This window comes from Ursus arctos, unplaced genomic scaffold (genome assembly GCF_023065955.2).
Source record: "Ursus arctos isolate Adak ecotype North America unplaced genomic scaffold, UrsArc2.0 scaffold_1, whole genome shotgun sequence".
Classification (NCBI taxonomy): Eukaryota; Metazoa; Chordata; class Mammalia; order Carnivora; family Ursidae; genus Ursus; species Ursus arctos.
This window is the reverse complement of record NW_026622763.1, coordinates 76465971-76491000: the sequence shown is the minus strand read 5'-3', so window position 1 is coordinate 76491000 and position 25030 is coordinate 76465971. Positions and strand designations below refer to the sequence as shown.

Sequence of the window (25030 nt, the reverse complement as noted above, 5' to 3'; positions counted from 1 at the left end):
TTTTATGAAAGGTGTTTTCACTGGTACAGAATTCTGAGTTGACTTTTTATACACTTTAGTGCATCTCTTGTCATCTGCTTTGCATTGCTTCTGGTGAGATTATTCTTGTCTTTGTTCCTTCAAATGTAATATGTCCTTTTTTTCTCTCTCTCTGCTTTTAAGATTTTCTCTCTGAGTTTTCTTTGTGTTATTCTACTTAGAGTCAAGCTTCTTTGAACTATGGATTTATAGTTTTAGTTAAATTTGTAAGATTTCAGCCATTATTTCTTCAAATATTCTTTCTGCTCTGCCTCTCTCCTCTTCTGTAACTCCAGTTGCATGTATGTTAGGCAGTTTGATACTATGACAGAAATCACTAATGGTCTGTTCCTTTTTTTCCCCAGTTTTTTTTATTTTTTTATTTCTTCATGCTTCATTTTAGATAGTTTGCATTAGTATGCCTTCAAGTCTACTACTGTTTTTTTCTACTGGAGAATGTTTAATATGTTAATGTTATCCAGTGAGTTTTTCAGTTTAGATATTGTACACTAGTTCTACTTGTGTTTTATTAAGATTGATATAGCTTCTGTTTCTCTTATCATCAAGTTTATGTTTTCCTTTTAAATCTTTGAGCATATTAGTAATAGCTGTTTTTATATTGTTGTTTACTAATTTTATCATCTTTGTCATTATTGAGCCTGTTTACTGATTATCCCAACTGTTCATAAGGTTTTTCTCCAATGGCTAGATGAAATTCAGACCTCTTGTGTAGGAGAATGACATAATGTAGGTACGAAGATATGGAGGAAAATTTGAGTGTATGAGGACAGACCAGTTTTGAGGCTCTTCAAGAGAAAGAAAAGGAGTCCTTGAATCTAAATGGATACAGTGTGGCTAAAAATAGAAGTGGGCATATGGAGGGGACATTTGGAAGATAAAATGTTAACAAGGGGGTTGTTAAGACTGGATAATCAGGAGAGTAGTAAATAGTACATTATCAAAAATACAGAAGCAAATAGAGGGAGCGAGTCAAGAATATTTAATCAGCTAAAACTTGATTGTTATATGCGTTTTTAAAACTGCCTTTTGGAAATAGGGAATTGGTAACCTTGAATTTTCACAGAATTTCATTAATGCATACTAAAAGACAATTTCTAATTTAGATGGTTAGCAGTTGTGTTAAATAAACATGTTGTGGGTTGAAGAGGAGGTGACAGGGAAGGAAATTGCAATAAAGATTTTAAAATGTCATTTACACTAAAGGTTTGCTAAGTGCTCTCCTATAAAATAAAATAAAATAAAATAAAATAAAATAAAATAAAATAAAATAAAATAAAATAAAATACAAGACAGTTTCTAGGGAATACAAGCTCTTTTAATAAATGTTAAATTTTGTTCTTCATTTCCTGAATTGCCCACAAGCCTGTTTATAGCTCAGCGTGTATTTATAGTCAACTTCTTTTCTTTCAAGTATTACACTGACAATCTGTATGTGATATATTTATGGTAGGAAAAATTTGGATGATCACATGGAATTTGTAGTGATAAAATGTCGTTGTATTTTCAGGGCTTTTAAAAAGATCTGCTAAGGGTTGAGAGCTTCTTTAGAACCGTATTTAAGATTTTAATGTACCTCATCTCTGTGATTATGTACCTCATCTTTGTGACTATGAAGTCACTGCTTGTCCTGGGCAAAGAGGGGTGTGTGATATTGTCAGCTTACTCGTATTTGATTTATTGAAGTGTCATTGTTAAGGTCAAATAGTAGAAATTTACTCGTTTAAGATATGTTTTCTTAAAATGAACTTTGTTGTTCTTTGCCAGAGTTAGAATGTTTCTTTATACCACCCACAAAGGAAATACCAGATCTCTTTATAAAGTGTGAGGGTTGATATGACATCCTGTGTTTTCTCTATTTTAAGCATGTTAAAGGGATAGATTTACTTTTTCTGTAAACTGCTAAATTTGGGAAGTGTTAAATGAGGGGCAGTATTTGGAACAGGAGGAAGCCAGGAGCAAACACATAAAGGCAGAGAATCCAAGTGTGTTCAGGGATGTGTATGCAGGAGGTAGCTAGACGTGTGTGGGTGAGAGTATGATGTGGAAAGTATTCGGGACTTCACATGTACCACATCTTTCAAATAAAAATGATGAAGTACTTATTCCAGTACTAGTGCTGGAACACTGTGCTGAAATGTTAATATTACTGGTTAACATTTAACCAATAAATGTTAATTTTTTTTATATCTAGCTACTGTGAGAATATACTGAAATGTAATTTTTCCAGATTTTGAAGAATCCTCCCACAGCATTCAAATTTTGTTATTAAAGAACATGCCACTTTGTTCCTTTTGAACTAGCTATTTTCTGCTTGTTGTTTTGTGTTGCCTTTTCCCCCCAAGCATATATGTTGAGTTCAGCTCTCTTTCAAGCAACACTAAATAGACTGATAAGGAGGAAATAAGAAATTTCTTCAAATTCATTTTAGTTTTTAAAACATAGTTATAGTCACCAAGCAATATATTGTTAAATAGGGTGCAATTTAAATTCATAGTATTATTTTTATTATAGAAGTTTTCATATTAAAGAAACCTACAGAAAGACCAACTATAGTACCAACATATATTAATAAAAATCACTGGAGAAATTATCCTGGCTAGTGTTTCTTTGGTTATCCTACTTTTGCAAACTGGTTTCACTGATGTTTTCTCTGTATCCTAGTAAATTGGAATATATTGGCTTCATTTACATGGCATCTCCTCTTTAGATGTCTGCTCCAATGAGGATCTCCCTGAAGTTGAGCTGGTGAATCTACTGGAAGAACAGCTACCCCAGTATAAGCTAAGAGTAGACTCTCTCTTTCTATATGAAAATCAAGACTGGACTCAGTCCCCACACCAGCAGCAGCATGCGTCTGATGCCCTCTCTCCAGTCCTTGCTGAAGAGACTTTCCATTATATGAGTGAGTATTTTTTTTACCCTTTTAGAGTTTATCCATTGAAGTAAAGATCATAAGTATCTTGGTGTTGACTTTTAAAACATTTGGCATCCCTAGGCATGTACCTACTTTACCTCAAACTGATTTCACAACACAAAGAGATGATTCTGTGTTACATCTGAAAGCAGCGAGTTTGTCATTCTTATGACTCTGAGTGTCTGGGGTTGCAGGCAATACTCAGATGTTTCCATTTCTCCTTCCTTTTATTTGATACTTTTCTCAGACTGAGTAGAGAAAGGAACTTAAAAAAAAATAGTTGAAATTTTAATTTAGAAGTTTAATATCCCTTTATATCTCAAAACATTTATTATGCCGGTAGTTTGATGTCCTGAGCCATCAGCTATCTTACTTTATATTTCATGTTAAACACAGTCACAGGAACTAGGTCAGTCATTAAGAGGCATAGTTTTTGGATACATAAATACTTTTAGTAATTAAAGTATGGAGACCTTTTGCTTTTGACGTCATTCCAAAAATTTGCTTCAGGCTGAGCTTGTTTTATTCATTCACTATAAAAATGTGTGCAAAGTAGCTATTAGGTTATACAATAAAAGTTTAAAAGTTCAACGTTGATGTGTTCGTAAAATTCTTTTCACTTGAATTAGATAAGACATTGCATCGGTTCCTAGACATTTTCCCAGTGAGTGCTTCAGTGTTTTTAATGATTGTTGTGAAATACTGATTTTAATAGTAATGATTAACTTGCTTTTAATAGTTTTCCTAGAATCAGGTTACTTACTGCTCAGGAAAAATAAATCATAAACATTGTTTAAACTTGAATTAGAATATCAAGAAATGCAAATAAAACTATTTCTTCCTCAATAATTCTTGTCAGGAGCTGGATATTAAACTAAACAGCTGAAAAGCTGTTAAGGTTTTCTTAACTTTCAAGTTTGAGAAGCTGCTTGCTTGAGATTTTCTGAAAAGTGCTTATTTTTTATTTCCATTTCTCTTTGTTCCATGCATTTTTAGATTTGTGAGAAGAAAATTCAAACTGAAATTTCATCAGGATAAGTTTAGTTTCTGTCATTATTTTGCTAAAGTGGCACAGAAAGTGCCCCTTGGTTTACTTTTTTCTTTGTCATATATGCCACTAGAGGATGGAACTATAGTTAGAAAGCTGTCTTCAATCGTAATTTCATGGAGTTACTTTTAGGAAGAATTTTAAATAAAAATAAACTTCTTTGGAAAATAAATGATAATCAAATTCAAAATACTTGGTTTTCAAGACCTTATACAAAATAAATCCTAATGTTCAAGGAAACAATTTAAAACTTAAGATTAATAGGATGTTACGGATCCATACTTCCAGGGTCCAGAAAACTATCCTAGTCCTCTAGTCTAAAGGTAATATTTTCATTTCAACAATTTGAAAATTGCACTATATATGATATCCTTAATGGGGCACCTGGATAGCTCAGTCGTTAAGCGTCTGCCTTCAGCTCAGGGCGTGATCCCGGCGTTATGGGATCGAGCCCCACATCAGGCTCCACTGCTGGAAGCCTGCTTCTTCCTCTCCCACTCCCCCTGCTGTGTTCCCTCTCTCACTGGCTGTCTCTATCTCTGTCAAATAAATAAATAAAATCTTTTTAAAAAAAATCACGAAGCAAATAAGCTAGGATTGTAATTGGTCCACTAATACTTTATCTTTGTACTATACCTCAATTTCACTGTTATTTTAAAGGTACCAATTCTTTGGGTTAACAGTTCACTCAAATATAAATAAACTTCATTTTGAATTTGCATCTTATGAATGTAAAAGATAAGCGATTTACTTATTTAGCAAATTGATCAATGTTTTAAAAAGCAAGATACAAAGCATTCTCTGATCCTTTCCAACAGTTTTCTGCTCTTTGAGATGTCAAGATCTGTGGTCGTGCATAATTATTATGTACCCTGACAAGCCATCTTAGGGTTTAGCTCCCTGGTCCTACTTTAGCCTCTCCTTATCCCTACTCCCATCACATACCAGTAGATACACCTGCTCCTTAAAATGAATTTTAACAACTAATTAAAAGAGGTGGCACAGGCAGAGGTACTTTCTCTCTTTTGTAACACAAAGAAGTTGAAAGAGCTGTGAGAAGAAAAATAAATTTAGAAGGAAGCATGGGCAGGATTTGGGGTCAGGAGCCTACCTCACATGGATGAAAGGAGACTGGATGTTCTCTGAAGCCCCCACCAAACCAGAAAGAGATTGTTTACTTTTAAAATAGAACACTTGAGAGCAATGGGTGGGTCCAAAAAAATAATTCCATCGTAGTCCCTGCCATATATAAAATTTAAGATACTCAAAGAATATTTTACATGCAGAACAAGTCATCTCAGGATTTCCTTAATTTTATTAAGAGAGAGACCCAGAATGAGCTGTGGGGTGAGCAGTGCAGTCGGGGCACATCATAACAGAAAGTACCATTTGTTCACGGAAAAGCTAAAAATAGAAAGAAACCTGATCTGCCTTTCAGGGTATTTTTTATTTGGGAATAAGGGATCACCTGTACCACTTTCTAATACATAAGAAAAAAGGGTTGGGGGGAAATGATTAGTCTTATAAGTTTTAGTTAAGAGCTCAATATCACTTGGGAACTTGGAAATGCAAATTCTTGGGCCCCTACCCCAGATCTACAGAATTAGAAATTCTGAAAGTGGAGCATAGCAGTCTGTGTTTTAGTAAGTCCTCCTGAGAGTACGGATGCACACGAAGATCTGAGAACCACCGGTACAAACCATTGTCAACCAAAGCTCTACGGCCATTTCACAGTGATGTTCATTGGAGAACTTAAGGAATTAAGGAGATTGTATAATTTTGTAGAGAAATACAGTTGTAGAAATAATTACTTTTGGTTATACTTTTCCTCAAGGTTTGCCCTCAAATATTATTAATCTATACTGGCAGGAAAAGAAATATAACTGACAATGTTCAGGAAGCAGTAACCATAAGTCAGATCACGGAAGTTAGCGTATTTATATTTCCTCTCAATTAAGTCGTATGCCCCAAGACACCTATTGAGTGTTATCTATGGGAGAATTGAGAAAATTGTCTCATTCAAATCATTTTATGTAGGTCTTAATTCTCCCCTGGAACCCTGTTGAGAGAGACTGTCCTAGATGGTATATATCATCAACACCTTCTTGTTGTTCTCAGTTCTTTTGAAGGCAGTTTTTTGTATTGCAGGAACGTTCTCCATATTATAGCAGCAAGAGCAGCAGCCACTTCTTTGGGGTTAAAACTATAAGACCTGTCTGTAGTTACCAGAAAGGAGCTCTTGTGGCTTTGACTATGCCACGTGGGCGCTTTGTGTTTCATTTTTGGTTTTTGTTGCTTTGTTTTTTATTTTTTGCTGCGAGAGGGTTGGAGAGATTAGAAGTCTTCTTAAATTTCAGTAATTGTGGTAAAAACTCTAGACCTTGAAAAGGGACACATGAGAGAACTATCAAGCACCATCTCGTATAAATTACAGAGAGTTGGCCCTTCCTATCCTGAAAAAAATGTGAGGTTGAGTGGTCCATGTGAAATTATGCAGAATTAGAACTTAAAGTAAGGATTGGTAAAGTACTTAAGTATATCCCCCCCCACATTTTTCCCAGGAACATCAGATTCTCCAAATCTTATACCTTTGAAAAACAACTTGCGAAATTGTCCTGTAAAAATGTTTATCATCTCCCCTAATATATAAAAATTTTTTAAGAGTTAGGAGTTTTGTGTCTGTAAACAAGGAACACTGCTAATTTCTGTACTACATAACATTTTTATTTTAACAGCTGAGAACTGAAGGGAAAATAGGATTTGATAGAATTGATTATAATAAAATCAGTCTGCTTGGCTCTGCATTTTTGGTTACAGAATTATAGTGAAGAATTAGTCTCTCACTTTGAAAGCATTTAGTCACAATGCCTAAATGCCAAGAGAACACTTAAGAGCTTTGCCCTGAGTATTTTTGGAATCTTCCCAAGCAACATATCTACCAAGAGTACGTGTTAAGGAAGAGAAGACGTCACTGATTAGGCTGCAGGGAGGAATTCATTGCATTTCTATATGCTTTGTGACTGACTGACATCAATTGAGCTGGTCTATGCAATTGAGGTGGCCCAGCTTTGGGGGCTCAGTAGCATAGATAGAGACTGTTTCACATAAAACAGAAATTGGAGAATTCTGGTTGCATTATCTAACTTCTTTGCCATAATAAATATTTAAGCATTTGAAAATTCATTTTTGCTTTTTGAAACCTCTGAACAAGAGCTGCTATTTTTTTATTGCAAAGATAACATTTATTCTTCATGGAAAATTAGCAAAAGATTAAAAAGAAAACAAGAGATCAACCATAATCCCTACCCAGAGATAACCACTATAACATTTTAATGTGTATCCGTCCAGCCTCTCTTATATATCCATATGTATAAGATAGATATGCTCACAATTTTAAAATAATATTGAGATCTGTGTTGTTTTATAACCTGCATTCACAGATGGACACTGGTTATTTCATCAGATAAAGGCCTTCTGATCTTGGTGGAACTGTGACAGGAACAGCAGCATGGCACAAAGAGTCCATTACTGAGAATGAGCAGACCCAAGTTTTTTTTTATGACCTTGTGAGGTGGAAGTTGTTATCACCTCATTATTATCCTCACTATTATTAGTTTCTCCTCATTAAAACATGTTTGATTCTAAACATCTCTTTTGTGTATTACTGTGTCCTTTATTTTCTCTTCCCCTTTCTTCATGCGTGACTTGTAGCTCACAGCTCTTTATTACAGCCTTAACAACTGGTTTTACTTCAAAATAAATTTACCACTTCACCTTCAACTCTGGTCAATCGTGTAATATAAATTATGTCCTATATTGTTTCAATTAGTTTTCTAAAAACTTTTTTTTAAATTTAATTTTTTGCCAGAGATAGCACAAGTAGGGGGAATCATATTTTTTTCAATTAGTTTTATAAAACTTTTTTAAAATTTTGTTTATTTGTCAGAGATAGAGAACACAAGTAGGGGGATCAGCAGGCAGAGGAAGAAGCAGGCTCCCCGCTGAGCAAGGAGCCCGATGCAGGGACTTGATCCCAGGACCCTGGGATCATGACCTGAGCCAAAGGCAGCCACTTAACCGAGTGAGCCACCCAGACATCCCTATAAAAGCTGTCTTTAACTGAGTCTCTATAGGATTCCTGATTTTTGCTTTAAGTATTACTTCTGAATTGGTAGTTTTTATTGCTGGCTCCACGTCAGGACACCTGGGCAACTTTTACTTACTGTGTGTGCCCTGGGGCTCCTCCAAATCAGTTAAATTAGAATCTAGAGATGAGACCCACCACCCTACGTTACATTTAGGTTTGCAACCATTGGCTGGTTTTCTGTGATTAACTTAAGAGCATAGAGATGATTTGATGTTTTTGTCTCATTTTATTGAGGCCAAAAATAGTGGAGACCTCACGCTGTAAGTAAATTGTGAAGATTCCTTTGTCCCAAAAGCTTGTTTCCCTTATCCCTGTGGTTAAATTATGGAGCCAGTTTTTCTACTTATAAATATAAATCCTTTGGGGGTAAAAATGTTTCTATCCAGATCTTTATAGTTTTCTATCTCCTATTACTATTAATCCAGCATTTTGTTTTACTTTTTGCTGGGAATAAGATGGTATTAATAATTAAGTTCTAGGTAATTCCCAGATTCATTTTAAGCAGTTTTGCTAGGAAGGAAAATAAAAAGCTTAAATAAAAATAAAACATGTCTCATGGTGTCTTTTGGGCAACCTCAAGGTTAAGATGGGACTAAGGAACTACAGTGGCTTAAATCATAGTATCTGCTGCCAACACAGTGCGTTATTTACAGAGAATTTTAAATCGGGTCTATTTCATACATACCAGCTGTGTTTAGAGACTAGTAACTATGAACACTTGTATGACACCTAGCAGATTAATACTCCTCATTAGATTATCATATTTCATCTTCCTAATGATCCTGTGAGCTGAGTGTTATCGTCTCCATATCATAAATATGCAATATGAATTTCAGAAGGGTTAAGTTCACTCAGATATGTGAGCTCAGCTTTTCTGCTTTAAAACCTCTTATTTTTCACACTTCAAAGCAAACTAATTATAAAATCAGTCTCAGTCAAACGCAGATGTATTTGATGTAATGCACTCCAAAGTCAAAAAATCCCTCTTTTAGTATGCATCATTAGTTTAAAAGGGTATTGCTTATAGTGACTGTGGAATTATTGGGGTCATAGTAGTCATTCTCTTTGGAGCTATAGTATTCAATGCATTGACAGTTCCTGAATTTAATGCAGAAATCCTGGACTTAAATTATGCAAGTAATAGTACAATATACAGTTTATCTTATAGAAGAGGCCTAGATATGGTGATTATCATGAAGAGTTTTTAATTAAGCTAAAAAGAATTATGCTTCATAACAGAACTACAAAAAGTCCTACAAGTCCTAGTCCTGGTTTATTGATATTAGCTCACATAATAGGTGATCACAGATACTCAAGATAATCACAACAGAATTCTAATTAAATACATTTGTAATAGCATAACCAACCCCTCACTAACTTGCCCCTCAGGAACTTTAATTTAGATTAGGGCATAAAACAATTGGTGATTTAATCCATTCTTCAGGCCCACAGTCTCTAGTGTGAGTGGACCAAAGTTCTAATCTTACTGAGGGAGGAGGAGATAGTCAGGAAGTGGCTGCCTTATATCATTTGATAACTTTCTTAATTCATTGTATGATGTGCATTTTGTTTGTAATAATTGGTCTATTTCCTGAGTGTCTAATACATAAACATTTCTTTTCTTCTTTCACATATATTTTTATTCGCCTGAATGGCATTATGGAAAAGCCTGGGTTTGTTGTTGTTATCTTTCAACTGTTATGAATATTTAAAACTTTCTGTTATTTCTAAAAACTATAAACAGTTGTTTTTAACTGTCTTAGTTCTAGGCACAGACAGGGTGGAGCAGATGACCAAAACTTACAATGATATCGACATGGTTACACACCTCCTGGCAGAGGTAAGAATATATCTTTCCTTTTTCCAGTACAAAAAGCTAAAACTTGACGATCGTTTAAAATCTATCAAGTTTGCAGACCAAATGAAAAACAGTGACATCTTTGTTCTGGGTTATTCTGTATAAGGTTGTTATAAGTGAACCAGCATACCAACTAGCATTCCAAAGTAGAATGGTTCCTGAAGTTTATTGTTTGGAAGTTGCAGGGGGCTTAATTGTTGTTGTTGTTATAATGGTGCTGGCTTCCCTATCCTAGAAAAGCTATCTTTTAAAAAAAAAAAGTTTTGGGGGCGCCTGGGTGGCACAGCAGTTAAGCGGCTGCCTCCGGCTCAGGGCGTGATCCCGGCGTTATGGGATCGAGCCCCACATCAGGCTCCTCTGCTATGAGCCTTCTTCTTCCTCTCCCACTCCCCCTGCTTGTGTTCCCTCTCTCGCTGGCTGTCTCTATCTCCGTCGAATAAATAAATAAAATCTTTTAAAAAGAAAAGTTTTGTTTTGTTTAATAAATCCTTGCTCTTACCCTGGAGCAGAGCTGCCCATTCTAGAAGCAGCTCCATTGCAAATCAATACCAGCAGTTTGCAGCATCTTCGCTTTTTTACTCTCAGTTTGGACTATTACTTGAGTTCAGTTTGTCCATGACACTTTTAATATGTGCAGGTGTATCTCTTCCAGTTGATATTCTTAGAGGTCAACTTCAGTTGATCTTATAGAAACTGTCTTTCTCTTTGAAGTACCCTTCTCCCCTCTCCCCGCAGCTCCCTAGAATGACGTTGTGTATGCCACTTAGCCTATATTGCAAATGAGATAAGCGGGCCTTGAATATTTGGAGATAATTCATCCACCTGTTATCATGTGTTATAGAGCAAAAGGATAGAAGCTTAATTTTATTTATAGTGATTAATGTAAGTGGAATCCATGCTTGTATATAAGGCAGCTAGATATATATTGACAGTTTTCATCCTGCAGAATACAGTCCTCACCACCACCACACAGGTGGGATTCCTACACGCTTACCAAGTATCACCAGCTACGTAGGAGTAACTCTTGCTTTGCTTGGCTTTTCTTTTTTTTTTTTTTTTAGATTTTATTTATTTATTCGACAGAGATAGAAACAGCCAGCGAGAGAGGGAACACAAGCAGGGGGAGTGGGAGAGGAAGAAGCAGGCTCATAGCGGAGGAGCCTGATGTGGGGCTCGATCCCACAACGCCGGGATCACGCCCTGAGCTGAAGGCAGAGGCGTAACCGCTGTGCCACCCAGGCGCCCCTTTGCTTGGCTTTTCTATAGGCCTCCCGGCATCATTACCGCCAACTTCTTTAGACTCCTTTTTTTATGCTTTAGCAGAACCTGTAGCCTCAAAACTTCTAGTCTATTATCCCCTCTTTTATCTTACATTATCACTTTTGCAACAATTGACAGTAGGGCTCTTGATTATGCTTTCCTTTAAGCCTCTGGCTCTGAATACGCAGAAACTTTGCCCTAATTGGAACTGTTTCCAGTATACATACTATATCACTACCATGTATAACAGGCAAATGCATTCAACAAATACTTGTTGGGCTTTCACTGTGTGCCAGGCTCTATCCTCATTTTTAAAAGACCCTATTGATTTTTTAATTCCCCCAAATCATAAGTTTAAAGATTGGGTTGTTTGATTCTAATTAATAGGGTGATCAGTAAATCTCACTTGAAACACCCTCTTACATTTATAACTATGATGGCCATCCATTTGACCAACGTATATTAAACACCACCTGTGTGTCAGGCCTTATGTTTATTTATGGTATCTGGACATTAAAATGAGTCTTGATAATCTTGATGCTTTCTAGGACATTGCTTTTGAGTTTAGCAAAACTGAAGAATTTCTAAAGTACCATTTAATTTTGCTTGTACTCAAAAGACATGTTTGGTATTTTGACAGAGAGATCGTGATCTGGAGCTAGCTGCTCGAATCGGACAGGCTCTCTTAAAACGGAACCATGTCTTGTCTGAGCAGAATGAAGCCCTGGAGGAGCAACTGGGACAAGCCTTTGATCAAGTAAGTCTTTGATCAAGTATTTGTAGCATGAAATAATTAGTTTTTGGGCAATGAAGAAATTGATTTTTCTGGGTGCCCCTGAAGTGATAACAATAGGAGGATAAATAACACCAGCACATGTTGACTTTGTTGGCAGCCGTTGAACTAACCAGTAGAGAAATGAAATGTTTTGTGCAGAGGAGTGCTCATGGGACTCTAGCTTAGTCAGTATCAAAGCCTATGTGCAGTACCTCCCAAACATGAGGCACCCTGCTTAGGTTCTAACGCTTTTTCCTCATCCCTTTATGTAGACTTCTCTGGGTGATCTTATTTTAAATTTATTTTGAAAAAATAACCTTAAGTAATAGGTATACCCAAATGAGGTATCTTTATTCAAAAACCCAAACAAAAGGAAAAGGTAAAGAAATTTATTTCATGCAATAAATATTTTTTAGTGAGAGCTGATTTGTTATTAACTTGAGTGGTTACATTTAAAATTTCCTGTAATTTGTTATTATCTGGTTTCATTTATATTTTATAAATGCATTATACTTAATAACATTTGAGCCTTTGCATTGAAAATACTGATTTTCTAAAACTAACGTTAGGAAGTCATGCAGAGTTATACTTAACCTAAAAGCTTAAAAAGTATAAGCCTTTATTTAGAATGAGACTTTGAAGAGGGGTCTATTCTGATACTTCAAAGGTTCTTCAGTTTTATTTTGTTTTTAATTGTGAATGTATCATTACCTTATGTGAAATTTTCTTCCTACATTCCTATTATATAGAATATAAAAATTGGCTTTTCACCTAGTACAGAAAAAGCTATATTGGTTAACACTCTAACATTGTATCTTAGGAATTATCTGAAGTTTGTTATTCTCTTTTTAGCACTTTAGTCAGTAAAATCTAGCAACTGATTTTATGATTTTATCTTATGGTGAGAAACAATTGCTCCATGAATTAAAGTAGTATTACATGGAAATAGTGCAAAATAAAGAACACCTTATCAATCAAGCCCTGTGATGTGCAGGTTAACCAACTGCAGCATGAGCTGTCCAAGAAAGATGAATTACTTCGAATTGTCTCTATTGCTTCTGAAGAGAGTGAAACTGATTCCAGCTGTTCTACACCTCTCCGGTTCAATGAGTCCTTTAGCTTATCTCAAGGTTTGCTGCAGTTGGACATGTTGCAAGAAAAACTCAAGGAACTGGAAGAGGAGAATATGGCTCTTCGATCCAAGGTACATTCAACCTAATTACCACTTTCCTTTACCTTAAAGGCCACAGATTTAGGTCCATGTAGCATTGAGGTAAAATATGGCATACCTAACGATTTGCTATTGACATTCCAATTGGGGAGTGATAGTCAAGGCATATGTATTTGCCTTTTATTGTCACTTAGATCCCATTCATTGACAAGTAGATAATAGCAACCTACTATATAAAATAAAGAAAGCCACAGCATGGAATATATCTTATGGAGTTTAAACAAATAACTAAATAATTACAACTGTGATAAGAACTATGTTGGAAAATTACAGGGTTTCCTGAACTTGTATAATGGGGGGAAATCAAAGTCCTACTTAAGTAAATGACATTTTAGCTGAGCCTAGGGATTAGTGAGGCAGAAAAGTATGGGGGAGGGGATGCCCGGGGCGGGGGGCGGGGGGATGAGTAGGCATGTACAAAGGCCCTGAGAGGAATGAGGCAGAGATGTTTGTCATATCCTGTCCCATATCTTTATTTTAGATAAAACTTTTTGGATATTATTTTTCCTTTTCAGCTGGTGAACTTTTACCTTCAAGTGAGAATTAAAGGTTTTTTAAGTTAATACTGTAAAGTCATTTTAAGATATTATCACAGACTGATTTTTTTTTTTCTTGAAGGCTTGTCACATAAAGACAGAAACTATTACCTATGAAGAGAAGGAACAACAGCTTGTCAATGACTGTGTTAAAGAACTTCGTATGTATTAACACATTTTATTTCACAATTTTGGGGCAATTCTTTGGTGGTATATCACCAACTCAGAAATTAAATCAATCGTTTCAGTAGAGGCATCCTCAAGAAGCAATTTTAAATAGTTACTGAAAATCTTAGAATATCACATTGAACCCACAACTCTAAACAAAATATCATATGTACTTCTAAGAAATATCTTTATTTCAAATTGCCATCATTAAAGAAAGACCTAGATTCCTATTGGTTATAGCATGTTAGAGTGAAAGGAACTGAAGCTTTTATTTTGTCGATGAGGAAATAGTCCTATAGACAATATAGAGAATATGATTTGCCAAAGTTGGAAAACTGATAAATGGCACAACCAGGGCTTAAATGATGGCATAAAACTTTACATTTGATGAGTATTTATTAAGTGCCAACTATGTATCTATAACAGAACATGTTTTGCTTTGATATTGTTAATTAAAAATAATTTTTAAAAATAAATTAGCTAGAAAAAGGCTTTAGAGAAAAATACCTAATTTCTCTATAAATATATAAGCTCTTATGTTGAAAGAAAACATATAAAACATCATGCCAATTCATCTGGGCTGTGGGTGTCAAAATGTGATAGCTTAGCAAAACAATGTTAGAGAACCAGGAAGAATGTCGATTGAATCTTCATCAGAACTCCGTTACGCACCTTTTTGTCCTTTAAAAAACAAAAGAGGAAATGACTTGCCCAAGAGCTTAGATCCCAGTCTCCTGCCTCCTTATTGCCACTCTTTGAAATGTTATAGACCTTCTGTGAATTTTAAAATAGTTTTATTAACACTGAGAAATGGTTTTGCCACTTGTGTTGATGTCAGGGTTTTTATATGCAAGATTTCCTTCCTCCATGGAATTCCAAAAGTTCTATCTCATGCGCATGTAAGAATGGTAGGCTCTAGGGATTGTTTCAGAGGCCTTGCTCAGTTTGCTAGGTATCCTGGAAAGTCTCTCTTGTAACAAAATCATCTCCATAGCTTTAATAGATTGTGACTGTTTCATTTGGAAATGTTCCTTTGTTAGATTTGTTAAGTTTAATTTTCATTGTGGGAAATGAATTTTTTCAAATAATTTTGCTTGTGGGAAATTATTGATGTTTCTGAAGAGTTCTGAAAGACATAGATGATGTCTTGGTACTTGCAGACATATATAGTTCACCTGTCTCTTTTCAGCCTTCTTGTCCTTCATAAAGAAAAAGATTGAGGCAAAACTTTTAGCTTGCTTGCCTTTACAAGTCACCTCTTTTAGCTTCATTGCCTCCTATTCAATTCTCAGCATTAGGCTATTTCAGAAGAACCTTTATTTTCTTCTACTCGATTATCTGGGTTTATATTTTAAATTTATGTTAAAAATCTATTTGTGATATAGTCCAGTGCTTTTTACAAAATAGGATTTAGCCTACAGGACATAGTTTGCCAACCCCTATCCTACATTTATATTAATTTTTAAATTTCTCTTTTGTTTCCCAGGTGAAACAAATGCTCAGATGTCCAGAATGACTGAAGAATTATCTGGGAAGAGTGATGAACTGATTCGGTACCAAGAAGAGATCTCCTCTCTCTTGTCTCAAATTGTAGATCTTCAGCACAAAGTTAAAGAAGTAGGTTCATTCATTCATTCATTCATTCAACAGATGTTTGTTAAGCACTGGCCTAGTACCATGCGGTCTGCTAAGTGCTAGATACGTTAAGCAAAGTAAGCGTGCTCCCTACCCCTTTACAGTGCTTCAGTCTGACTGCTGGTATAGTCTTTCTCTGCCATGAAATATATGAATAAGTTACTGTTTCTTTCTATTTCTATATACTATTTCTCTTTCAAGTTACTATTCCTCTCTCTCAAGTGGGGTTAGATTTTCCTTAGAAAGCTGTGATGTGAATTAGTGACTCATGCTCATTGACCTCTGAACACCTTAATAGATTTTGATTCTGCCCATTTTATTGCTCTTATTTGGCTTTTGAAAGGTTAGCTTTTTATAGGCCTCTAGACCATACCCCTGAGAGACACTCTTAAGATGTCTTTGAAAAAGGAAGAGTAGGCCGTATTTTATAAGGGAAGGCTCATTTTTCTCTTTTAATATGTTGTTAGCATGTGATTGAGAAGGAGGAACTGAGACTTCACCTACAAGCTTCCAAAGATGCCCAAAGACAGCTGACAATGGAGGTAATGAAATCTTCCTTTATCTTGTGTAATGGGGGGGGGGGGGGGGATGAATAGTTTCTTTCATCTGCATGAGTAAAAATGATTAAAGATGATTACCAGATTTTAAATAACAACAAAAGAAGAAGATTAAATTATGAGATCTAAGAAGTAAAGCACTTTAAAGATTCTGTCCCTAAAGCTAATAACATGACATCTTTCTTGATTAATAGAGAAAACCTTGTCTTTTGTAAGATTCTTTAGGAATATGTGACCCTTTTACCAGTCTGCCTTAACCCAATAGTTTTTAAAATAATTTCTCATAAGTGTTTTTGCAGATATGTCAGGAGAAACACCAAAAATCTTTTACTTTCTATCTATATAAAAAATTCTATGTATTAGATATAATTTAGTGGTCCCCTAACATATACTAAGAATCACCTGGCAAAATGAGTTATAAATGGAGATTGCTAGGCACCATCCCCAAAAATTTCCAATAGAGTAGGTCTACAGTAAGGGTCTAGAATCTGCATAATCCAGTCCACATATGGCACTTGAAGAAATTTTTGAAGTTAAAATGTACTCTGAAAAAGGGCACCTGGGTGGCTCAGTCAGTTGAGTGTCTGCCTTCAGCTCGGATCATGATCCCAGCGTCCTGGCATTGAGCCCCACATCAGGCTCCCTGCTCAGTGGGGAGTCTGCTTCTCCCTCTTCTTCTGCCCCTCCCCACTGCTTGTGCTCTCTCTCTCTGTCTCTCATTCTCTCTTTCTCAAATAAATAAATTAAATCTTTAAAAAAATGTACTCTGAAAATTATATGCTCTTTTACCATGCTTGTGTACCTGACCATATAAAGAAGATTCTGAAACAAGGTAGGAGAAACTACTTGTTTAGGATGATTGAGGACCCTAGCAACATATATAGTACTTTGTAGACTTGATCTGGTCAGTTACAGACTTCAGAGTGACATTTAAAAATATGTACATCTAACATTATGCTAAACCTAACTTGACCCATAGCTCTTATTCTTCCTCTATAAGGTTTTTTTTTTTAAGATTTTATTTATTTATTAGAGAAAGCATGAGCAGGGGTAGGGACAGAGGGAGAGAGAGAGAAGCAGATTCCCTGCTGAGCAGGGAGCCCAACACGGGGCTCAATCCCAGGACCCCCAGATCCTGACCTGAGCCAAAGGCAGATGCTTAACTGACTGAGCCACCCAGGTGCCCCCCCATAAGTTTTTCTTAAGGATACAAAACGTTAAATATTGAATTAACGGTTATGGTTATTTCAGCTACGTTTTAAATTTTTAGGAAATCATGTTTATGATAGCCGAAACATCCCTAATTCTGGTGACTTGAGATATATATATTCTCTCCTTGCTTAGTTTGTTTTAGAGTTTTTCTATTGAAATTATGTTCATAAAGTTATCTAGCCCTCTGGATAAAATTAATACTTATTCCAATGGGGTTTATTTTCCCCATTGTCATGTTGAGAATATAATAAAGTACACTAATTATCATCCTTTTTTTCAGCTGCATGAGTTACAAGACAGGAATATGGAGTGTCTGGGAATGTTACATGAATCCCAAGAAGAAATAAAGGAACTTCGAAGCAGATCTGGCCCTGCTGCTCATCTTTACTTCTCACAGTCATGTGGAGCTTTCTCTGGGGTGAGTTTTTCTGGGAAATATGTTACTTGTTTAAGGAAACTTCTTAAGATTAGCTTGTTCTGAGAGTGATATGGTTTCTGGTGGTATAAAGTATCTTGAGAAGAGATAATGTGGTTTGTCCTTGTTTCTGGAATTCAGATATTGATTTAGGCTTTGATTTACATATTTACATCTGTCTTAATACTCTTTTTTATTGCAACCTTTCTTCTAACAGATGACCTTCCAGGTTTATTATAATATATGAGATGAACCCTAAGGAAATGAGGTTTAGGTCTGTGCACCATAGAGCTGCTTAAACTTGGGTCATCCTTACTCTAGGCCCACCACATGCTACTTATTCAAATAGAATTCTGAACATCTAAAACCTCTTTCCACAGATCATGAGTTTCTTGGTATATTTAACTCCAGTTAAGTGTCAACGCCATGAGGGCAGGATTCATGTTTGTTTAATTCATCAATATATAGTATTTTTTAAATTAAAGAAATCAATGAAAACTTGTGAGCTTATGCCAGAATTTGTAATATTGGTTCAAAGAATTATTTTAGCAATCTAGTTCATAAATACTTATACGCAATACTGTGAAATTTTTTAAAGACAAACTATAAATTATAATAGATTTTTTTTAAGAATATGGGAGCAGGATTTTTGTTTTTTAACTTTTTATTTTGAAATAATTTTAAACTTAGACTAATATTGCAACAATAGTACAAAAACTCTCATATATCCTTCATCTAGATTCCTCAGTTTTTAGCGTTTTACTACATTTACCATATTGTTCTCTTATTTTTTTTTCTGGACCATTTCACAGTAAGTTACAGATATACCCTATTAACTCAGTATGCATCTCCTAAAAATAAGGACACTCTCCTATATAACCACACTACAGCCATCAAAGTCAGGAAACTGTCACTGATATACAGTACTATCACCTCATCCACAGAGCCCATTTAAATTTTGCCAGTGGTCCCAACGATGTCCTTTGAAGGGTATGTTGCATTTGGTTGTTTCAACTGGGGACAGTTCTTCTGTTGTTGCTTGTCTTTCATGACCTTTGTAGAATGTCCTCAGTTTGGGTTTATCTGATGTTGCCTCATGATCAGATGCAGGCAATGTATTTTTGGCCGAAATAATGCCATGTTCTTCTCGGTACATTGTAATAGGAGGCTCACATTGTCTATTTTTCCTATTACTGATGATGTTAATTTTGATCACTATGTTAATGTAGTATCTGCCAACTTTCCCCACTCTAAAGTTAATCAATGCTAATTGTAGTTAATTAAATTAATGTTACTAATTAACTCTATAATGATGAAAATTGGCAGATGCTACCTTACCCAGGTGGTCAAAGTTAATCTTCTGTGGGAAGATACTATACTTGGAGACTATTTAAATATCCTGTTTTTCTCAGCAAACACTTATCTGCTAGTTTTAACACACAGTGATAGTTCATATTTGACTTAGTTGTTACTATGATGATTGCCAAATGGTGATTTTCTAATTCCATCATTTTTTGGACATTTATTGATCAACATTCTTTTGTCAGAGCCTTTCTGTGTTACTCATTCATTCATTCATTCATTGGGGCAGGGAGGCATAGAATCTTAAGCAGACTCCACACCCAGCATGGAGCCCGATGCAGGTCTAGATCTTACAACCCTGAGATCATGACCTGAGCCGAAATCAAGTCAGACACTCAACCAACTGAGCCACCAAGGCGCCCCATTTCTGCCTCATTTATTTATTCATTTGTTCATTTAGTTATGTCCATATGGAGTCTTACATTCCTATTTTAGTCAGTGGATTATAATCTGTTACTACTATTTTTTATTTTGATACTTAAATTGTTCCCGATATGGCCAGTGGGAGCGCCTTAAAACTCATATTGCCTTTTCCTGTCCCAGTCCTGGAATCAGCCATTTCTCCAGGGAGGTCTGGTTAGTTTCAATGAGGAATGATACTTAAAACTCAAGATCTGGGTCCTGTATATCCATTGCCACTAGAGTGTCATTACGTCTAGGCCCTCTCAGCAGATAGAGCTAGGAAATATATGTGCATTCATACATACACCCACTCAAACACACCAGTATCTATGTTTGCATCCATATTTATGTTCATCTAACTATATATATTTAAAAACATGAGTTCACACCAGTATCTCCAATTCTAGTCATTGTCAGCTCAGCTTCACTGAGCATGGCACCCATGCTAGTTGAATCCTCATCTCTGACCAGAGAAAGGGGAAACTTGCTTATTTTTCCTTTAATGATTTTTCTACATTATAAAAGCTATATGTGTTTATTATAGAAAAGTTAGAAATTGAAAGAAGCGAAAAGAAATTGTGAAATACCATCAAATCCTGACCTCCAGAGAATCATTATTGGCATCTTGGTTTAAAGCCTTTCAGGTCATTTTTTTTTTTTTTTAAGATTTTATTTATTTATTCAACAGAGATAGAGACAGCCAGCGAGAGAGGGAACACAAGCAGGGGGAGTGGGAGAGAAAGAAGCAGGCTCATAGCAGAAGAGCCTGATGTGGGGCTCGATCCCATAACGCCGGGATCACGCCCTGAGCCGAAGGCAGACGCTTAACCGCTGTGCCACCCAGGCGCCCTATAAAGCCTTTCAGATCTTTTGATTTTTGTGTCTCCATACGTAATATTTTCTGGTTATCATGTTGGTTTTTTCCACTGTTCTCCTGTAAAAATACATCATGAAAAAGAAATTGGTTCTTATTAAAAGTTATATTTCCAAAATGTCTCTTTTTTCCTTACATTTTGGCCTGTGACTATTTTCTTGTGTTTTCTTTTATTCTAACACCGAAAATATTGGATTCTGGAGACTCTGTTAATTAATTTAAGGATAATTCATTTCTCCTAACCAGCTTCTTACATAATCATTATAGGAATCTCAAACTCTTTTTCTTAGGAATCTCTGGCAGCTGAGATTGAGGGGACCATGCGAAAAAAGTTGAGTTTGGATGAGGAATCTTCTCTCTTTAAACAAAAGTAAGTACAGGTCACATGTATTACTACCCAAGCATTGGGATGGAATTAAAAAGAAGCCACAGTCCTAACTGATAGGTATTTTGAGATTCAGTTGTAAATCTGCTTAGTATTCAGGGTTTTTTCCTAGTGCTCACATTTGTAAGAGCACTCTCTTATTCTGAAGTTTATTTTCTAATAATTTCTCCTCTGAAGTTTAGAGGCTAGTCAGGGTGGCTTTATTTTTAATGAATTGCATATGCATGTCTCTTCTAAAGCACTTCAGTGGTAGGCAGTGGCAATAATGAACGCTTCTCTTTTGACAGAGCCCAACAGAAACGGGTATTTGATACGGTCAAGGTTGCCAATGACACACGAGGCCGCTCCATCCCTTTCCCAGCTCTGCTACCCATTCCAGGGTCCAACCGTTCAAGTGTCATCATGACGGCAAAACCTTTTGAATCTGGTTTACGACAAACAGAGGACAAAACACTCCTGAATCAGGGGAGCAGCTCAGAAGAGGTTTCAGAGTAAGAAACATAGATCCTGACAGTGATTCTGTAATTTTTAGGTCATTGACATACCAGATTCACATACTTATAGTCCAGCATTGTTCTGTGCTAGTCCAAGGAGGTTCTGGAACTGTCAGTTTTCATTCAGTAATGATGCCCTATAGCATTATTTGTAAGACAGATCATCGACTTCCTAAAAGTTTTTAGAGTGAAAAGGCTACATTTAACTAAGTATATTCAAAATGGAATTCGTTTTGCACTGTAAAATTCTTTACTCCTTTCTTCTTTAGTATGGCAAAGTTTGAGTCTAAATCTTCATGTTCTAAGTCAGATTTGTTTGAATCTGTTTGGTCATTGGCAGTTATGCATAGCATCAGATGACACTTTCTCATAACCCATGCTCATAATCTCAACTGCTTTGGTGCCTTTAGGATGATAAGCTTGAATACCTATTGAAGAAAAGTAGGTTGCTCTTAACTTCCTATTTGTTTAAACTTAGATTTTTTCCAGTTTTCATTAATTCATCTATTGAATTACATATAACTAGAGTTAAACAGCATCGCTGGAAAGTCAGCAGAAGAGTTTTGTGAGATGTTTGGCATCTGAGAGAAATCTTCCTTAGTGTAGAAATCTATCCTAGAACATACCAAATACCCAATAAGTATTAGCTGTTACCAGTAGTAGATGGGATAGTATTCTTACCATTAATGAACACTAATTGTGGACTAGGATGTAAATCTTAGTTAATCCTGCCAACAACACCCCTGTAGAGTAGGTAGTTGAGGGAAGCGAGGCTTAAATCATCTTGTAGCTTGCCCATGGTCACTCCACAGGAGGGTACTGGTCACATTTCTGTAAACTACAGAGTTGGTCCATGGATGCGCTTTGTTTGGTTCAAAAATAAAAATATTTGTGTTGCCAAAAAAACGGAAGAAACAAAGAAAGAAAAAGATCCGTCACCCTGGGTTTTCTTTTGTCTTTCAGTTTGTACCTGCAGTAGCTTTATGTGTCAATACTATGTCATTGTACACAATTACCTTAGGAGAAGATCAACAAACAGATCTTCGTGAATTCACATCTAGTAACCAGGAGCAGCTACAGTGTGGTTTGCTACTCTTCCTTTTGGTATCAATTGTAAGAAACCTCTAATTTCAAAAATATTAAAAAGTGAACAAATGTGTTCACAGAACTATGAAAATGTAGTATTTACAAATCTTGGGGTTTTTTTTAATATTATACAATATTCTTAGAAGAGTCCATGGCCCAAAGCAAATTCTTTCACATTTTAATATTTTTGAACTTGTTAATGGCATATCATAGTTTAATGGGTAGCCTTTTTTTCTCTCTTAGTAGCACATAAAATAAAATAATAGTACCTCTTGTAATCAGTGGTATTATAGATTCAATGCAATATGCTGGAGTTTACTTTTCTGGCTACCTAAACTAAATTTATAGATAATCATATCTTTAATTTCATAAATTAAGTGACCATACTTATCATGGTGAGCATTGAGTAATGTTTACAATTCTCAAATCAGTATATTATATACCTGAAACTAATATAACATTTTATGTTAATTATACTTCAGTATAAAAATTAAATGAAATAGGGGCACCAGGGTAGTGCAGTCGTTAAGCGTCAGCCTTCAGCTCAGGGCGTGATCCTGGCATTCCGGGATCGAGTCCCACATTGGGCTCCTCCGCTGGGAGCCTGCTTCTTCCCCTCCCACTCCCCTGCTGTGTTCCCTCTCTCACTGGCTGTCTCTCTGTCACATAAATAAATAAAATCTTTTTAAAAAAAATTAAATAGAAAAGTTAGTAAACATAAGTATATTTTTGCTTGTCTGAAGTTGCTTGAAATGATCTGTAAAAAATGATGTGTAGTATTAGTGATTTGGGCTTATTGTTATTATTTCTTTTTTTTTTTTTTTTAAAGATTTTATTTATTTATTTATTTATTTATTTATTTATTTAACAGAGACAGCCAGTGAGAGAGGGAACACAAGCAGGGGGAGTGGGAGAGGAAGAAGCAGGCTCCTAGAGGAGGAGCCTGATGTGGGGCTCGATCCCAGAACGCCGGGATCACGCCCTGAGCCGAAGGCAGGCGCTTAACAACTGCGCCACCCAGGTGCCCCTATTGTTATTATTTCTGTATTCTTGATAACTAAGAAAAAAATCACTGTGATTTTAAGATCAGTCTCTTGAACAGTCACCATTGTAGAAAAAAGAAGTCTAGGTTGTGCTTATCACCTTTACAGATCTCTAGTGAATGATTTTCCCATAGGAACGTTCAGAAGGTGGGGCAGCCAGGACCCTCTGGAGATAGTGATTTGGCCACAGCACTGCATCGCCTTAGTCTGCGGCGACAGAACTACTTAAGTGAGAAGCAGTTCTTTGCTGAAGAATGGGAGCGGAAGATCCAGGTTCTGGCTGACCAGAAAGAAGGGGTTAGTGGCTGCGGCACCCCCACAGAGAGCCTTGCCTCGCTCTGCACTGACCAGTCGGAGATCACAGACCTCAGCAGTGCCAGTTGCCTTCGAGGTTTTATGCCTGAAAAATTACAAATTGTCAAGCCTCTTGAAGGTAATAAATCAGTAAGGGCCATTCTTAAGCCATATTGCTTATGAGCCTTTCCCTTTCCTGGAATTGAACTTTGTATTATAATTATCAGAGGACTGTGTGCAGGAGATACCTTTATTACCCCTAAACCTCATTTGTGTGACAGTCCATTAGGTACTTTGTACCTAAAAGAATGAAGAGCTGCTTTCTCCAAGTCATCAGCCATCATTTTTTTCATATAAATGTGAGGGAGGAGGAACATCCTTTCTTGTCCTTACCTAAGATATATCATTGACAGCAGTTTTCACAGTAAAATAAATGGCATGTGATAAATAAATAAAAATAATATAGATGTAATACTTCATCTCTACCTTCCTTTTCAAAAAAGAGTTCTTTACCCAGGAAGTGTCATTTACAAAGATATGTGTGCCTGGGTTGGTTTGTTTTTTTTTGTTTTTTGTTTTTTCAAAAGTTTTGATAAATCCCTTTTAGTTTCTGTTCCCTCCTAAGATAGAACTTGAATTCAAAATGAATTTATTTAGGGAATATTGATTACCTTCAAATGATTCTGTTATTATTATAAAGGAGTCTGCGTTCGACAACATTTTGAGTAGGTAATCTATAAGGACCCTTCAAACTCAAGGGTTCTATAAGTTAGTTTCATTCATTAATGATCTGTGCAGGTATTTGTCAGGGTTGCCCACTCTAGGGTGAAATGTCTATAGTGACATAATTAGACACTGCAGGTGCTTGGGATGGTCATTGACCAGGGTTCTTAGACAGGAACCATGGGGATATATCCTCCTTTTAGCATCTCCTTCACTTTCCTACTCACCTCACCCTGGAGAACCTGGGGAAGGGAAGGTCATGAGCAGGGTGGGAAAGAATACACAAAACAAAACAAAACACTGAAATTCAGGTGTCTTTCAGTCTAGAAGCCTGGCTTTTGACTTCAAAGGTCATAAGCATGTTTCAAGCCAAGAAAGTATTGATTTTTGTCACCTGGGAAAATACAACCCCACCCCAGGATGCATATCTTCCTTCTCACTGCCTCAGCATCCTGGTTCCCATTAAGGGTGTTGTCTTGGCTTTTTCACCACTGCTTAGATGTCCTTTTTAAACTTTACTTTTGAAACAGAAAGATTATTATTCATACCTTTAGCATCTTGTCAGTCTTCCA

General features: G+C 36.1%; 1 protein-coding gene across 2 annotated transcripts in view; it reads left to right on the top strand.

The window, feature by feature from the left end:
• Positions 1–25030, top strand: part of TRAK2 (trafficking kinesin protein 2) — a 66995-nt gene that overhangs the window by 32398 nt on the left and 9567 nt on the right. For both annotated transcript variants that reach the window (XM_026492178.4, XM_026492179.4), the window contains 11 exons: positions 2747–2941; positions 9912–9988; positions 11907–12023; positions 13036–13245; positions 13891–13969; positions 15463–15593; positions 16079–16153; positions 17661–17798; positions 20724–20803; positions 21106–21309; positions 23576–23874. In XM_026492178.4, the coding sequence (XP_026347963.1) occupies positions 2747–2941; positions 9912–9988; positions 11907–12023; positions 13036–13245; positions 13891–13969; positions 15463–15593; positions 16079–16153; positions 17661–17798; positions 20724–20803; positions 21106–21309; positions 23576–23874 (1605 nt within the window). The remainder of the gene's footprint in view (positions 1–2746; positions 2942–9911; positions 9989–11906; positions 12024–13035; positions 13246–13890; positions 13970–15462; positions 15594–16078; positions 16154–17660; positions 17799–20723; positions 20804–21105; positions 21310–23575; positions 23875–25030) is intronic.